The sequence below is a fragment of the Electrophorus electricus genome, chromosome 5, assembly GCF_013358815.1.
Source record: "Electrophorus electricus isolate fEleEle1 chromosome 5, fEleEle1.pri, whole genome shotgun sequence".
Lineage (NCBI taxonomy): Eukaryota > Metazoa > Chordata > Actinopteri > Gymnotiformes > Gymnotidae > Electrophorus > Electrophorus electricus.
The window spans coordinates 23772881-23790524 of record NC_049539.1 but is presented as its reverse complement, the minus strand read 5'-3'; the positions used below and the strand labels follow the sequence as shown (position 1 = coordinate 23790524).

At 37.2% G+C, this 17644-nt stretch overlaps 1 protein-coding gene across 4 annotated transcripts in view; it reads right to left on the bottom strand.

Moving 5' to 3' along the window:
- Positions 1 to 17644, bottom strand: part of LOC113589895 (E3 ubiquitin-protein ligase rnf213-alpha-like) — a 73366-nt gene that overhangs the window by 16217 nt on the left and 39505 nt on the right. For 3 of the 4 annotated variants that reach the window (XM_035526126.1, XM_035526129.1, XM_035526128.1), the window contains exons 30-47: positions 13824 to 17351; positions 13589 to 13725; positions 13324 to 13419; positions 12850 to 12965; positions 12519 to 12641; positions 12134 to 12180; positions 11866 to 12007; positions 11658 to 11799; positions 11178 to 11360; positions 8403 to 8527; positions 8090 to 8250; positions 7573 to 7758; positions 7205 to 7386; positions 6918 to 7038; positions 6736 to 6833; positions 4903 to 5070; positions 4611 to 4762; positions 3737 to 3821 (exon numbers count right to left, since the gene is read on the bottom strand). In XM_035526126.1, coding sequence (XP_035382019.1) covers positions 3737 to 3821; positions 4611 to 4762; positions 4903 to 5070; positions 6736 to 6833; positions 6918 to 7038; positions 7205 to 7386; positions 7573 to 7758; positions 8090 to 8250; positions 8403 to 8527; positions 11178 to 11360; positions 11658 to 11799; positions 11866 to 12007; positions 12134 to 12180; positions 12519 to 12641; positions 12850 to 12965; positions 13324 to 13419; positions 13589 to 13725; positions 13824 to 17351 — 5792 coding nt within the window. The remainder of the gene's footprint in view (positions 1 to 3736; positions 3822 to 4610; positions 4763 to 4902; positions 5071 to 6735; positions 6834 to 6917; positions 7039 to 7204; positions 7387 to 7572; positions 7759 to 8089; positions 8251 to 8402; positions 8528 to 11177; positions 11361 to 11657; positions 11800 to 11865; positions 12008 to 12133; positions 12181 to 12518; positions 12642 to 12849; positions 12966 to 13323; positions 13420 to 13588; positions 13726 to 13823; positions 17352 to 17644) is intronic. The other variant, XM_035526127.1, reaches the window with a different exon arrangement.

The window sequence follows — 17644 nt, the reverse complement described above, 5'->3', positions numbered from 1 at the left end:
ATGGAAAAGACAATCTGCTGAAGTTCAAATTGACCGTCACAGTGGAGAAGAAATGTGATTAAATTACTTTGAACGTGGCATGGTTATTGGTGCTTAACAATGAGGGGCTGGTCTGAATATTTCAGAAACTGCTGATCTACTGGAATTTATTGTGACTACAGTATATCACCCAGGTAACATAATGCACAACACAGCTGCAGTCTTAATGGTTCTCTGTCAGGCATTTTCATAATAAAAGTTGGTGGATGGCCCTCTGATGGTTGGCAAGAAATAGGGATGATGTCTTCAGAACTAAGAAATTTCAGTCATACTAGTGATAAATGACTGAACAAGGCATGGTTGTTGGTGCTGGTCTGAGTATCTACTGATCTACTGGGTTTTTCATGCACAGCCTTATCTAGGGTTTACAGAGAATGGTCTGAAAAATAGAAAATATCCAGTGAATGGCAGTTCTCTAGGCAAAAATGCCTTGTTGATGCCAGAGGAGAATGGTCAGACTGGTTTGAGCTGATAGAAAGGCAACAGTAACTCAATCACTTGTTAAAACCAAGGTATGCAAAAGAGCTCACATCTTTGTACAAAAACAAGCCTTCCTTTCCTTCGTAACTTAACACAAAATATGAAAGCCTTTAATTACCACTAAATGCACATTACTTACATAGCAGTGATCCTGAATAGACAGCTAACACCCTCCTCTTTGAGATTCTGTGGTTGTTGTTGGGCCATAAAGAGCTATTTTCTTTGAGAGATGCTTATTCACACTTAGGAGTACCAAGGTGTTGTGGGGAGCTATCAAATTATTTCACAAGTGTTTTCCAGGCACAATTGTGAGTGGCAGACGTCTCTACAAATTGAGGATGCTTAGACGAAAACATAGACACCTCACTTGGTCACCCACTGTGCGAGCTAGAGCTACATGCACAGTAAAACATTGCTTGTGTGTTCTAATCAGAAAAACTGTAGCGCATGCGTGTGACACTTTGGCGAAACTGATGCAGTCTTGGATATTGTTTTTAGTGAATGATTGGATCTGAAATACCTCTGGGCATCATGGAAAGTAAGAAGCTTATTTTAGCTGAAGTTTATATGGTTTTTAAGTTTATGTTTGGATGCAGTTATGAGCTGAAAGCTGAGGGATGGCTTCTATCATGGACTACAATGTATCGCAAATCACTGAATGTTTCCGTTCAATGCTGAAGAAATTTGTAATCCTGCTACAAATTGTTAGTATAAATGAGAAAGCATGCTCTTTATTTACAGTATTACAGTATTTTCTCTAGCATAACCTTTTAGCCTAATAGCAATGAAGCTAATATTGTCTTTTAGTAAGATGTTGAACATTGTTGTGATGTTTTAGTAAAATAAATCTTGCACACTCAGTCTATAGTGACTGATGACTTTGTGTGCATTTGGAGAGGTTTTTGGGCACTCTGGAGATGTCTAGGTCACCTAGTGGAAAATGCTGTGTAGCTCCTGAGTAATTTCATGTATATGCTCAATATTGTTCACTTTATCTGACAACACCCTGGTGACTCAGGAAATGTAGAGCATGACTGAAAATGAATTTTCCAGCATCCAAATACACATTATAAATCCCCCAAATAAAAGGCGCTTTTTGATTTTTTGACATTTTCTTCTGTATTAGGTGAGCTCAAATGGAACCTAAATTGTGGAAAAATAAGCCTGGATGTGAATGAATGTCCTAGCCAAAGTGCCTACTTCAGTTTCAATCCTGAATGATCACTGTGCTATGTGTACAATTCCAGATAACTAGTGTTAAAGTGAAAAAGTACAATTCGTTAAAAAATGATCTTAAAACTGGAGGGTTTTAACTTGGGGGTTATGAATTGAGCATTGTTTAAACACCACAGCCTACCTGAGTATTGTTGCTGACCATGTCTATCCCTTTATGACCATAGTGTACTTATCTTCTGATGGCTACTTCTAGCAGGATAACATGTCATGTCATAAACTGGTTTCTTGAACATGCCAATTTCTGAGTTTCTGTACTCAAATTGTCTCCATAGTCACCAGATCGCAATCAAATATAGCATCTTTTTGTCATGGTAGGTCAGTCATTCTGCATGAGGGACACACCCACTGCTGCACAGAACCATGCACAGCACCTGCCCCGGTCCCAATCACCCATTTACTGCTCATACTCACCTGTTCCTTGTTTCCCCTGTCTGTCTTTATTTAAGCCCACAGGTTCCTGAAGTTGGCACAGCACATTAGTGGACCTTTGAACGACGTGCTGCTCTTCATCATAGTTCTAACTCTATATATTTAAGTCACTTCTGTTTTCTTTATCGCTGCATTGCAGCTTCCTGACGTATGTTGAATAATGGAGAATAAAGACTCCTTTGCCTTCTCACTACCTTTGTGCTACCAGCGTCACACCTTTGGATGTGGTGGAATGGGTGATTTGCATTATGGATAGACAGCCAATAAATATGCAGCAACTGCATGATGCTATCATTTCAACATTGACCAAAATCTCTGAGGAATGTTTCCAGCACCTTGGTGAATTTATTCCACAAAGAATTAGGGCAGTTCTGGAGGGAAAAGGGGGTCCAAACCAGTACTAGCAAGCTGTACTTAATGTGTCCACTGAGCATATGCCATAAATTTCCAATGTTCTGAATTGACAGAATACCAAAAACAAAGTCCCACTCTGCATTCACATCACCTACATTGCCATTATCAGTCCTATATGATGCTGAGAATATTTCTATAATAATCATGCACAGCTGCAAATGTAAAAGTTTTGACAAAATAAGTGGAGTATGTATAATTTTTCCTATATTTTTATTTGGGAGTCTATGGGACTATGCAATATACAATAGTATCACCTAGCCTCCTCCCAGCTATATTTTGAAGGATATTCAAGAAATGAAACATATGTGACTATAATATGTGACTATGTCACTATAAAGCCATATGATAGAGCCCCAATTTCAGGTCTGTGGTCAAATACACATAAGAAGTAATACATTTCATATGCATTTGTACAACAGGGTGAGTCACCCCAAGCTGGATTCAAATATAGGCCCCTGTATATAAGAGACCAGTGTGAACTTGTATGAGGCACCAGCAGGCTAAAGTAGGACTGAGAACGCAAGTGCAGTGCAGTTAGAGAGTGCGAAAAACTAAATCAAAGAAACAAATGCGAAACACCAGACCCAAAGGGGAGCTAATACAAGCGGGTCCTGGTTTGGGGAGTTCAAGGCAGGGGTTGAACCACCACCCTTAGGATTGGGCCACAAATCTTAGGTTTGAACCACCACTCTTTCTCAACCAAGGATGTGGAAGGCTAAAGAAATGCAGGAAGAGACAAATGGGTGGAAAAGCAAAACTCAAAACTGTAGAGAAGCTCAAGGGGTAGAGAGAAAGGAGACCCAAGAGACAGCCCTTGAGGTCCCTACCTGAAATACCAGCCTAGTCTATTCAGAACAATGAACAAGGACTTAGCACATGAGAGCATGTGTGCTACTCTTAAGTAGCTAGGTGAAAAGGTGCTGCTACTGTGAAGTGACCCCATGGCTCCCTCTGGTGGCTAGCTTAGCTGCGCGCCCAACCCCAAGCTGGACCATTACAATTTAAACATGTAAAACATTTCATACGTTGGTGAAAATAGATTATATTACATATGACAAGCCACATACATGTTATACATTTTGCTTGCTATGTCTCCTGAGTGATCATAAGCAGATAAACATGGAAATGAGTCCAGTACCCGCATCTCAGTAGAATCTTGAGCACCAGGGACTGGACAACAGGGTCAGGATTCATATACTTCTGCAGAGAGGACTGCTCAGGTTCTGTAGATATAGATAATCAGCAGTGAACAAACAGTTATGTGTTTTGGTGTGTATTTTTTACTAGAAATATAGGATTTTAATATTTTTATATTGTATTTTTATATGTATATTTTATACAGACACAAGGCAGTTATGTTGCGTCACTAATTGGTATATAACATGCACAGATTTGTGTTATATTGGTATCACACAATAATTATACAGAAATCATATGAACAAAGTTCTCAGTTCACCCATGGCACCCACTGAAGGACTGGTAGAAAGTATATTAAATGTGCATTAATAATATTTATTATTTGAGCTGTCACATAACGCTCTACATTAATTACCTTCAGAAAATGGACTACATATCAAATCATGCTCTACATTAATTGCCTTCAGGAGATGGACTACATCTCACATAATGCTCTACATTAATGACCTTCAGTAGATGTACTACATCTCACATAATGCTCTACATTAATTGCCTTCAGGAGATGGACTACATCTCACATAATGCTCTACATTAATTACCTTCAGTAGATGGACTACATCTCACATAATGCTCTACATTAATTGCCTTCAGGAGATGGACTACATTTCACATAATGCTCTACATTAATTACCTTCAGTAGATGGACTACATCTCACATAATGCTCTACATTAATTGCCTTCAGGAGATGGACTACATTTCACATAATGCTCTACATTAATTACCTTCAGTAGATGGACTACATCTCACATAATGCTCTACATTAATTGCCTTCAGGAGATGGACTACATCTCACATAATGCTCTACATTAATTACCTTCAGTAGATGGACTACATCTCACATAGTCCATGAGTTTGTTCACTACTTTGTCAGTTAGTTGTTCTTTGCTGCTGACAAAGTTCCACATAAATTCCACAAAAAAAGAGTTGCATTTTCTTCTAAATCTGTTCACTTTAAGGAATGTTTGTCTGAGAAAAGAAAGAAAAAATTCTTTGGTGTGTACTTAAGGAAAATAAAAAAGGAAAGATGTAGTTATGCATTTGGCTAAACATCACTGCACTTGTGAAATTGAACAGCATAATTTTTATACAGAATTCAAAACATTTACATATCAACAGGTCCGCATGGTTTGTAATCTTGGTTTATCTCCTTCTTGCATTTTATGCATTGTGTGTCACTGTGGTCCTTTAAACAAGACATATGGAACATATGTCCACACTGCAGTTCAGCTGTGTCATCCTCTGTGAATTCCTTACGACAGTACCCACACAGGACCCTGACAAAACGTGAAAAAATAATTGCATTCACTGTATTTCACATTCACTGTGATTTGACAGTGCATTAATAACAACAACAGCTTTATATTGGAGAGCTATAGACTCAGCTTATGTCAGTTTTTTAATTAATCAGTTACCTTTCTCACTGATATTTATTATAGGCTTATCAAAAATATAAATATACCCTTACCAAGATACTGTGCATGGTATAGAACAGCAGAAAAGCTTTCACCCTATCATGGAGAGATTGTAAGTTTGATCCCCGATGATACCACAAGCATCTGTGGCTGGAAGCCTGAGAGAGCAAAATGGCTGTGCTCTTTTAGCAGTGTAATGTTATTACACTCTGTTATAGCCTTTAGGTTTTGTTTTGAGATGAGTAGGAGTGTTTTTTTGTTTTTTTTGTTTTTTTGTGTGGGAGCAACCCAGTGAGGACAGGGCAGGATTGTTGTGGGTTGGACGTGGGCGGAGTTTTGGCAACCGTTGTGTGAGGAGAGTGAAGGCAAGTTAATAGTCCTCCCTGAGAAATGCCCTGTTGGGAGAAGGTGTGTGCTGGTGCAGCTCCACAATTTTTGCTCCAAATATCTATCTTGTTCTCATTTTCAACATGGGCCAGGTTCATTCAGTAACGTATTGGTTGTGTCTGTGTGGCTGGAATGCTGTTTTATATGCTTAGGAACTTTTTTCTGTTCATTGTTGGGTGCGAGTTGCGATAAAGGGTAATGCTAATCTGAATGTTAATTATGAAGTGAGATGGATGCTAGTCATTGCCAGAATATTTTGACTTGTAATGTATTCCAATGTTCATTATTAGAGTTTAGTTTTATTACTTTAGTAGTTAGTAGTGCAACTTGAGAGATAAGTCTGCTAAAGCCTGTTTTTGCTGTGTGTGCTTTTTATGCAGGTATGTTAAATTACTCTCTTAAAAATGTATATGAAATGTATATTGTTCAGTAAGTGGGAAGCGTGTAATTCATATCACCTGATTTTTTTTAAATTGTCATTTCAAAAAAATTTTTATTATTGATAATTGATAAATGTATGCTCTTTGAGAAACGCCCTGTTGGGAGGAGATGCAGCAGAGAGAGAGACAAGCCTGCTAAAGCCTGTTTTTGCTGTGTGTGCTCTTTATGCAGGAAAGGGCAGGAGAGGAAGGTGGATGAGATAAATGCCCCTTCAAGTCAAGCTGTGTTGGCGTCATCACTTGGGTCACAAATAAAAGATTGATACACAACGCAGATGTAAACCCACTGCACTCTCAGGGAGGATGCGTTCAGAGCTCTCCTCTATCAATAAAAGTGACAACACCCAATCACAGGCCTCGGTGACAAAGGGGCTGAATAGAAAGCAGTAAATGGTACTGTCCTCTGAGCATGTTACTCCAGCCCCTGATGTTGCGTTGATGATGTTGCCTATGAGAATTTCTTGGACTCACATATGCTTTTACATGGATATTTATTTAAATGTCTTAGTTATCAGATTTGACAAGATTTATTAAACATTAACAGCAATCCACACCTTCCTTTCTTTTAAATTAATGTAAATAACTATTCCAGTTTTACAATCCGTTATGAATTATAACATCTTTAACCCTGAGTCTCATTATTAACATCAGAAACAATAACTTTTGCAGACTCACCCATTAATTCAAACAACTGACTCACCTGAACACATTACATGCATTATTGTTGCATTTCTTTAGTGTTCCTGTGACCTGTTCAATCACGTATTCCATCTGTTTTCCTTCCTCTGTGTTCAGTTTCTATACAGATGAAACATCGCCAATTACTCCCAGGTAAAACTAAAGATCTATAAAACCTTTCCAGAATAAATAAGTGTGTAATACCTTCCAAGCAAATATTAGGTATCTAACAAGAATGGTGAGTAGTTTTTTTTCCATTTCTGACTCATTCTGTAGGAGATGATCCATGAGAAGGTAGATAATCCAAGTGCTTCTCCAGAAGAGTCTGGAAATATCATTTTCAGTTACCCTCAGTTGTTTTTACTTGCAGCAAGCATGTTATGTGTTCTGGCAGTGTTATACATTTTCACAAGTATAAGATATCTAAATAGCCTAATGCAGTTTGAAGTAATGTGTTGAAATAATATGAGCAGCTGTGACACAGGGCCTACCTGATATCTGCAATTAGTTCTGCAGTATTTTCACCATGTCTTGTCACCAAAGAATCCTCAGAAAGGATCAGGTCAACAGTCATAGACAATGACTTCACTCTTGTCAGCCAGTCTTGGCAACTAGCAAAGTCTTTCAATAGATTTTCTTTTGGTTGAAGGCATTGTAGTGTCTGTCGGAGTGCCTTGAAAAATGAAAAGAAAAAAAGTTGGAGGTTTTGCAGGTAGAATCAGGATTAAGGTTTCCTAGCAGGAAGCAACATTCATCTTTATTTTCCACTGAAATATCAACATATAAAATATATTGATTATTCTTTAGACACATAATTTAGTAGTAAATAAATGAAAACCTTGTTATAAATTAAACTCACCTCAGTTGCTTCCCCTGCAGTTAGCAAGTCTTTATTTTGGAGGTAGAAATTGTAGAAAAGCTGATGGTTGTTATGCAGATATTCATTAGCAACATACAGCCATGGTAGAGAGACATTCTCAGGGTCATTTCCAGTTAAATCGTGATAGAAACGTGGGGTGAGTCTGAGGAGTGTGTCTGAAAAAGACTGTCACACACAAATGTTCATTTACAGGCTTCTACATTTCTGCTACTGTATGGCAACAGGTTACATTCAATGAATAACTATGGATTCAGTAATAATAAGTTTGAATATTCAGGTTGTTATATATGTTTATATGTCTGTAAGTAAAAAGGTGCCATCATATTAGAAGACAATAATCAATATTTTATAAATGGTGTAAATTTGTTGAACAGCTACTCCAAAATCACAATCTCCAACCAGTTTCAAATATTTACTAATACAGTAATATCTAGCTCTAAACACATGTTCCAAACACTACTCTTTTTTAAGGAACCAGGCTTTAATGATCTTTCACCTTATTAAGCTCAGATGGGTATGCTGGCATTGAGATGTTCACAAGATCTTCAGAAAACATCGCAAATAGGTCTTGGTCTTTTTTGATGTTTTTAATCCAAGGCAGGGGTATAAGTTCTTCAAATTTCTCTATGTACTCCTTGTTTGGCGCACGGGCTAGACCTAATTGAAAAGTGTATATAAAAAATTCAAAGACAGACACGCGCACACACACACACACACACACACACACACACACACACACACACAGACTAACTAATGCCACTGAGAAGCGATCTATTAAATAATAATCAGGTGTTTTTTTGAGATCGTACCTTCCACGTTCATCATGTTTAACCACATCTGCTCAAATATGTCTTTTAGCAGCCAGCTAAAAGGGAAAAGGCACGTCCTTGATTTATGTCCACTGGTAGACAGGACAGACACCTTGCCTTGAGAGCTAAAGAAAGGAAAAAGAAACCAAGGAAAATATTTAAAGTCTCTGCTATAAGTGGTGTGTCCAGACATGTTTGACTGTGTGAACTGAGGGGGACACACACTTTAAGCGACCCTTTGTGTTACATTGTTACACTGTACATTGTGTACATACACTTATACATATCCATATATACATTGAACATTGTGTATATAAACATATTATACATATATTGTACATATATTGTTAATATATTTTGTGTGTATATATATATATATATATATATATATATATATATATATATATATATATATATATATATATATATATATATATATTTCCCTATACACCTCTGTTTTTTTCTCCTCAGTTTGGACAGATCACTCTCAAACCATTTCACTGCAAGTTATACTGTGTATGACTATGTATGTGACAAATAAACCGTACTTGAACTTGAACTTATAGCACAATTTTTTTTTTCATTAAGTAATGACAAATAACACAAGTAATTTTAACTGACAGTGATTACTACACTTTTGATCAATAATAAGATTTAAGTAAATAAAGTTTCATCGAAACTTTAATGCCTGAAGTATTACCAAAGGTGGACAAATGAATGCTTACTAAAAAAAAGTGATCTATGAGGAATTTACTGATTAGCACTTATTGATGCAGATTTTTTTTCCCTTGTTAGATGCACGTTTAATCTAAAATTTAAGGTTTGTGTTGATGCAACCATTACCTAATAATAGACTTGGCATTTTAAAAGTTTTAAAAGTTTTTAAACTTAATACTTTAATACCTATTTGATACTTAACGTTTCCTACAGTTATCGACAGTCTTGCGGTGGTTTATTTTTATTGTATATGATTACTGTCTAAATTTGTTTTGTGACCTCACAGAGAAATAAGGACTAGATGTTTGCATGCACCAGTAGCCTTTTATAAAAGGTGTTGCCTTTACAGTGGAGTTTAGCCCAGGCTGCAGGATCTGGTTGTACACCCTATCATTGTCTGGACTCCAGCCTCTAGCCTAATGTGCTGGCTCACAGCCCTCACTAGCAGTTTTTGATTTCTTCCTTTTGAACAATGTATAAATAGTTTCACTTTTTTCATGCTGCAAAATAGTCATATGAATCCGTTTAGTATTTTGTGTAATATGTCTTTTAACAATCTATAGTTTACATACTGTATGTTAAGTAACCTAGCTAGCCAGTTAGCTACATCAAATTAAGGAGTTATCTGTGATAATTACAAGTACTTCACATTTTTCCTTGTTTTGTTTTTTTTCCCCCAGAAGTTGATCAACCATTAACTAACTATATTCTTGACACATTCCTGCTGTAACTATCTACATATCAAATGCTTTCATTGGCTAGAAGGACCTGCCACTGAGTTAGTTAGCCAATTACAGCTTAGTGTCATGCTGCCCTCCTGCTGTCCTGCTGCTCAGAACTGAGCTTCCCACAATACACCAGGAAACCAGTGGAGGTCAGCATCTCTGGAATGCTGATTTGTTTCAGCTATTCCTAGTTTGCCTGTGTATTTAAGCCTGTTATTACCACTTCCACATTGTGAGGTATTGCCAATGTATCTACAACATACTGAGCATATTTTTCTTGAAATGGTTTCTCTGTTTACTAATCCCTGCCTGTATTTCAGATATCGTATACTCAGTTTAGCCCCTGCATACTGTGGCACTTTTTCTGCTTATCTAGTTTTGATCTTCGCTTGTCACAGTTTACTCTGTGGACTCGCCTGTTTTGTACTGGTTACTCTGTACTGGTTTTGATCCTTGCTTGTCTTCAGTTTATGTGTTGGGTCTCTCTTGTTACCGGTAAACCTGTTTCACTGAATGTCTGTAAGCATCTGTCTATTTTTGTCACATTACACTTACGATATTATGGTGTCACTACTAAAGCCAGACCTAGACATGCAACTGACTGCATATTATTCCTTAATACTCAACATTTTTAGATCATTTAGAAAATAATTAATTGAATTTAAAGCTATTAAAATAATTGAGTTTTCATTCTAATGAATATGTATTACACAGCAATGTTGACCATTACTCTCACGGTAGGGCCCCTCCTCCCAAGTGTCTCCCTGTGTTTGTGTTTGTGTGTATGTGTGTTTGTCCGTGTGGCCACGCCCCCCATGTGTCACACCTGTTTGTAATTGCCTGTCATTTACGTATGTATATAAGCCCTTATGGTTCTCTTGTCTGTTGTCAGTGTTTGATGTTATGTTAGCTTCATTCATCATACTTCTGTGTGAATAAACGTATGTGTTTAACGTGCCTCGTCCCTGCATCCTGCATAGCCTCCACTCATTACAAGTACAGTGTATTATAATGAGTCTAAAGGTTGACTAATTTCATTAGATAAGTTCTTATAAGAATTTTTTTTTTGTCAAAAGCTTAAGCTTTTGTGCACTTTTCAGTGTGATTTACTTGTTAGGATCTGTTCTTAAATGTGGGCTTAATAAAAAATATGCAAAAATGACCTACAACAGGCTTTCAGAGGCATGCGTTTCTCAAATGACAAAAAAAATCAATTCAAGTCAAGAAGAAACACCGGATAAGGGACTGGATTTTGCAGCTCGATCTGTATAAGAGCATCGGATAAATGGCATGAATGTAAATGTAAAAGGCCTTCTTGTACTCTTGTACTCACTCAGTAACTGGGATTTTCAGCAGATCCCACTGATCCCCTTGGAATATTTTCAGCCACAATTTTGACTTTTCGGGAAACTGATCATCAATGAGGTTATCCAAGTTGTTGTCTCCATCAATGACTGCCATGATCTGGGCAAGGGTTGATGCTACAGTGTCTTCCAGATGCACCCAGAGCACGTGTCTGCAAAGGGGAAATATTGAGGACAGTCACATCAGAATTAGTGAAAACTGGTAGCCATCGTGGGCCTCAAGCTTCTTTCTATCACTTTCAATCACTTTTATCTTATGCAACTCCTTTATAAATGAATTTTGTTTTCAATTGATGTTTATTTATCTGAACGAGTTTAAGGTTTACTCCTTCAAAAATTGCATCATAAAATAGCATTAATACATTACTAAACATTAATTATTACATGTCAGAGTTGTCATATGCCACTCCTTTTTAAGTGAACTTTATTTTTAATTAACTTGCATTTACCTGAATGAGCCACCTTCAGCAACAAACTGATCTGACCAAGCCTGAGCAATTACCCAATTCTCTTTTTTCTCCATTTTTTCTTGCCTTGAAAGATGATTGACAATTCTCTTCTCCAGTGATTGTATGAAGGGCTCAGACACTGCTGAGGAGAAATTAATTATGATCAAATGTAAAAACCAAACACAGTAGTCATCAAAAATATTCTCACCAGGATATTTGTTGTGCAGCAGGCCATGGAGTATTTCTATACGTTCTGTTGCTCTCTGAGAGTTGTCTAATTTGTCCTGAAGCTGCATAATGCCCTTCTGCAAAGACTTCTTCACCAGGAGCAGTGGATCAACCAACATGTCCTGTCATAGAAAACAAGGATTCTGTATTTTAATGTTTAGTACAAATAATGACTTTTCTCCAAAGTTTTGTATTAAAATTGTTATCCAGTACCTACTTTAAAAACTACAGTGATGTACACAGCCTACCTGTTCTTCAGGGTTTGTTGTGTGGCCACTCTCTGTGTCTTGATTCTCTGTATGTGTGAAAGAATTGCTAAATAAACACTCCATAAATAACACATAGATATCAGTTTTCCACACAAGACAGAATCTTTTATCCTAACTATACAAAATAAATTCTGTTAAATATATATAATGACATGTTGCATTCTTATTTCCTATGAAATGTAACATTGAACTTGTTACTAATCATAAAAGTATAGAGAATATTGCAGGTGAAATTGAAACCAATATTTGGATCAATCTTATAAATAATTCAAAGCTAAAGGCGGTCCAATGAAATATTAGAGCATGTGACCTTTTCTTTTGGCCAGGCAGTGTATATACGAATGCAAGTAAATATTAATAATACCTTTACAATAGGAGGAACTTGTCTTTAGAATCTTGGAGACAGTCTTTTTCTGAAGCTCATATATATCACATAGGAATCCTGGAGTTAAGATAAGTTCATCCAAGTGTATTGAAGTCCAGTCATCTAAAAGCAAGGGTTTTGTATATTGAAGATGAAATGGATGCCACAGTGTACAAGAGTTTTCTTGACACATATAGATGATGAAGGTGAAACCATACCAAGAAACTCATTTGTGATGAGACCTGTATGTTCAATTTATGTTTGTATAAAACTTTGTGTAAAACATTTTCTACATTTAAACAATAAATTCAACACATAAAGCAGAACTAACCTCCAAATGAAGCAATGTATCCACATCCTCCTGAAATCCGTGGCAATCGTGTAAGAAGAACCACATCAAAGGCAGTCCCTTCATGGATTGACCTTCTGAGTTGCGTAATATAGTGTCTAAAGATTATATGTGAGAAGGAGATTTTAGCTGCGCTTTGAAGAATTAAGGTGGAATATGAAATAATTAAATAATAATGAGATATTTGTCTGAAAAGAACAGTGTTAAGATCTTTGTAACCATTAGAGAAAATCCTGAAAATTATATCATCTTTGGATGAACTGTTTGCTTCAATACTTTTGAACAAAGCTGCAAATCAAGGGTAAATGAACTCATTTAGGCAATAGACTGAGTTGTATACACAGCTAGTTAACTAAGTTATTAGAGTAATTTTCATTGGATAAACTTATCCATATTATGTTTTGAATATAAAATTTCATATATAGTTGAAAAATAATTTACTCTTCTTTTTTTTACCTCACACAGAAGAGAAGCCGCTGGCTTTGTTTTGGTTCATCAAAATAAGACTGCAGTAATAGTAGTTTCCGTGCCTTTCCATCACTGAGAAATTGACTAGACAAAAACATAACCAGGCACTTATAGTACATATATCACCACATGACATTGTCACAATAATGACATGTATTACATGAGTTATGGATTAGTTCACATATTGTTTTTTAATTCATTTTGATGAAATAAATATGACAAAATGCGCTCTATAATGTAGTAAAATCATTACCTTACTGTTTGGGAAAATGACTGTTCTGTGTAAAACTCATTAAGTAGGAACAGACATGAAAGGTTCTCTTCAATGTTCAGTTCTTTATTGATTTGCTCCACATCTCTTTTGTTGAGAAGTCGGGAATATGTGGATACCTGCATCCAATTGAACCATAAACATTCAGATTAAAATATCATCATTATCATCATCATAAGTACATATTATGTTTATGTTATAAACATAATAAGCATACCTCAAGACAGATTCCTCCAGGGATGGTCTTTCTGTATTTTTTTAGCACAGCTATCAGGTTGCTGTGTGTCTGCTTTGTAAAATACATTTCTAGCAACTTTTCCGAGTTGTTCTCCAGGTATTTTGGTGTTCTTAAAACAGAATCTGGCGTTGCACACTGGATAAGCATTTCCTTGGCCTTTTCAAGAACTACCTCTCTTTCATCACGATCCAGTTCTTGAGTCACTATTTGTGGACAGCACTGTAGAAGTACTGATGCACATGTATCTTCTGTGTATCCAACTATGACATCATATTTTCTACTAGAGCAGCATGACTTTTCTTTGAGCTGGTAAGTTTCACCTGAATAATTTGTCGAAAATGAATCTAGCCAGTCTTCCAGTTCAGCCAGCATCTGTTTAGCATGATCTGGGAGGATACTGCTGAAGTCCAAGCAGTGTTTTTCTAGCCGGTTCAGTAGTGGTGTAGGGAACTGCTCATACACTGTGCTTTTCTCCTCAATGACGATTAGTCGAAATTCATCCTTGACTCGGCACTTGACACGATGAGAGCCAAGTCCCAGGTCTACATAGTAAATCCCCCCTAACTTGACATAGCATTGATTCAGAGCATCATAGAGACTTTCATAAAGGCTCTGAATATTCAGCAGGACAACTGACCTTCCTGTCTCCATGCAGGTCTTGACTCTGTTTACTGTGCGACAAACCTGCGAGTACTCTTCATCATGTGCAAATCCTGATCCAAAGATAACTTCCACATTGCTCTCATCAATTATGTTTTGTGATTTCAAAATTTGAAGAGCAGCGTGATTGGTTGTCGGCAATAACAGGTACCTGGATGTAAATCCAGAGGTTCCCATGTCAAGGTTTTCTCTCAGCAGTGAAATTGTGTCACATTGATTTGTTCTTTGTTTGGAAACATCCCAGAATATTTCCAAAATGTTGATAGAATCCAAACCTTCAAAATTCCTTTGCACAGCCTTTGTTAGATTCTCATCTGATGGTCTTCCATTTGTTTCTGTAGCATAGGACACAATCAGCTTCACAAGACTGTAGAAGTCCCTGAGTCCAAAGAATTCAGTGGGCTGATTATGAAGTACATTGAGGTAAAACTTAGTAAGCATGGGAATCAAAAACTCGATCTCAGTCTTAATGTGCTCATTATCACTTGAACAAATGTCACAAGCTGTGTTTCGTAGCTCGCCTGTCTCAGGAGATGTTCTTAGAACCAAAATCCCACGGTTCATCTTTGCTGGATCTAATGACCAATTGGAAATTCCAATAAATCCAACTTTTTTGAAATCATCAGCATTTTCATCATCAGTACACCCATATTCCAGAAGAGGGTGCAATGTTTTCAGTGGCATTTTTGGTGAGTCTTCGGCTAATCCAATTTCATCAAGAACCACAACAGAAACATATTCATCCAAATTTTTTGCTTTCTGGAACTGGGCACACTGCCTGAAGATTGAGATGATGCCATCAGGAGATGAGTGTGGACTACACTGAAAAGAGGCCAGCTGTGCCTGCTTGTAACCTTTGAAAAGGTCATTTTGCGAGGCCTTACCCTGCATTGCATGAGCAGCAATTGTCTTGGACAAAGATTTCGAACTTCCAGGTTTTCCAACAAGAAACAAAGGGATTCTTAAGTTTATGCATACAACCATCATGAACACATTTTCATTTAGTGCTTCATTCTTTGCCACTGATGAAGGACAGTCAACATTAGAAATGAAAGCTTTTTTGCAAAGATCAATCTCTGTGTCGATATCACTGTCAGACAGAGAGAAAGCTTCTGAAATTCTAACCAGGTATGCCTGTCGATTCTGTAATGATGCCAAGTAGCAGACTCCCACTGCAAGAATGAGAGACCTCACTAGATCATGCATCCTTCCTTTATTTCCTCTAATTTTATCGATTTCAGTAAACAATTTCTCTTTTTGATTGTAGAACCACATAACAGTTTTCATGCAGCGTTCTATGTCTCTAAGACTGACCATCCTGCATTCATCAGTTAATTCTGTCATATGTTTCTGAGAGGCAGAGATTACCTTTGTGAACAAAGGTTTGTATTCATGTGGAAGGTTTTCTTTTTGAAAGAAAGTCTTGACCATCTGTGTGATGTAGAGTTCCTGTGTGTGCTCATTTAACTTTCCAAAGTCCCACACAAAGGGTGTCAGGCTTGATGGCAGTGGCTGAACTCTGTAGACCAACTGCCTCATGGGTATCTGACCAAGTTTCTCCTGTGTATTCTCACATCGAACCCTGTACCCTAATCCAGCCTGCTCCAGTTGCTCTATGGCTTCTTTGGAGTGCTTCCTATAGGGGTTGCATGCTGCAATGACCTTAAGGCGAGATGCATCAATTTGTTCTCCATTCACAGTCTTGTCACAGATCACTTCCTTTATTGCATTCACAGCCTCTGTTGTGTTGGCTTCATCAAAAAACAGCACGGTGTCCAATTTATGAACTTCATTCTCTTTGGAAATCTTAATTGCCTCTCTCACTTTCTTGTAAATAATTTCTGAAGTTGTGCCTCCATGCACCCGCACCACAATCAGGTTTTGTCTCTTCTTCCCAGATCTGAGTAGATCACACATAAATTGTACCAGTCGGGTCTTTCCACATCCCGTTTCACCCATAATAATGACAGGAATGTCACACTCAAATCTGAGGTGAATAGCAAGGATTTTCATCACATTATCTAATGTCAGTTGATATGTGTCATCTGGGTCTGTCACACTGTTGACTCCAAGGACTCGGCTTATAATTTCAAGCTGCGCACTACGTTTCATTGTCTCAAAATCAATGTTAAATGGCACACGTTGTGTCTTTAACTGATTAAACAGTCTCTTATCAATTATGTTCTTTTCCACGACAACCTTAGTTTGAGCATCAACAGCGTCTAGTTTGTGAATGTGGAATCCTAAAAATGACATGGACTCATTATCAGCATTGAACAGGATGTAAGGATGAGCCTGTTGTTCCCAGCGTCTTCGGAGCTGAAATTCTTTGAGAACAGTGTCTTCTCCTACTGCATTTGACTCTTTCTCATCACTGTCATCAGATGTTGTCAGTGAACGCATAGAAAAATCCTTGGACATTGTGATCATGAATTTTACTACAAATGTTTTGAAGCCAGTCAGACAGTCTCTCACAGCCTCACTACAGAATATAGACTGTTCACATTTCTTCAGCTGGCTGTTTAGGAAGTGTGTAAAGTTCCTCAATTCTCCCCAAGAGGGATTTTTGATGTCACAGAAGTGTAAAAGACACTCTAACCATTCTTTTGGTGAATCTTCAACAGATCCAGGTATGAAGAAAAAATTCTCAAGACTGTTCATTTTGTATCTCTTAAAGTATTGATATGTGCGTTGAAAGGCTTCACTACAAAATTCTGAATTATGCATCAGTTGATAATCTTTGTCACAAGAGCCATCCTGTTCTGGATGTGTCACTGTTTCTTCAGGTGACAGACATTTAACACTTGGGAACATTTCCAGAAATATGTCTTCCATTTGAGATGAAATCTGTGAGTGAAAAAGAATTCTAAGTAATCTCAGAGATGAATGAATTCACTGACAGCCACCATAATGTGTAAAACCAGTTGTGAGTCAAAATACACTCATTTTGGGCCTTGGCTGAGTTACAGCGATGTATTTTATTCATCCAGCATTGTTCTATTTACATCAAATCAGGGCTGAAAATCACTGAGTATACTTTGCATAAAGTATATTTGAAGAATGTTTTTGATCATTTTCAATTATTTCATTTTTAATTTTTTTTTTAGATTTTTCTCCATTGTGTCTGTAAAGGTTGCTAT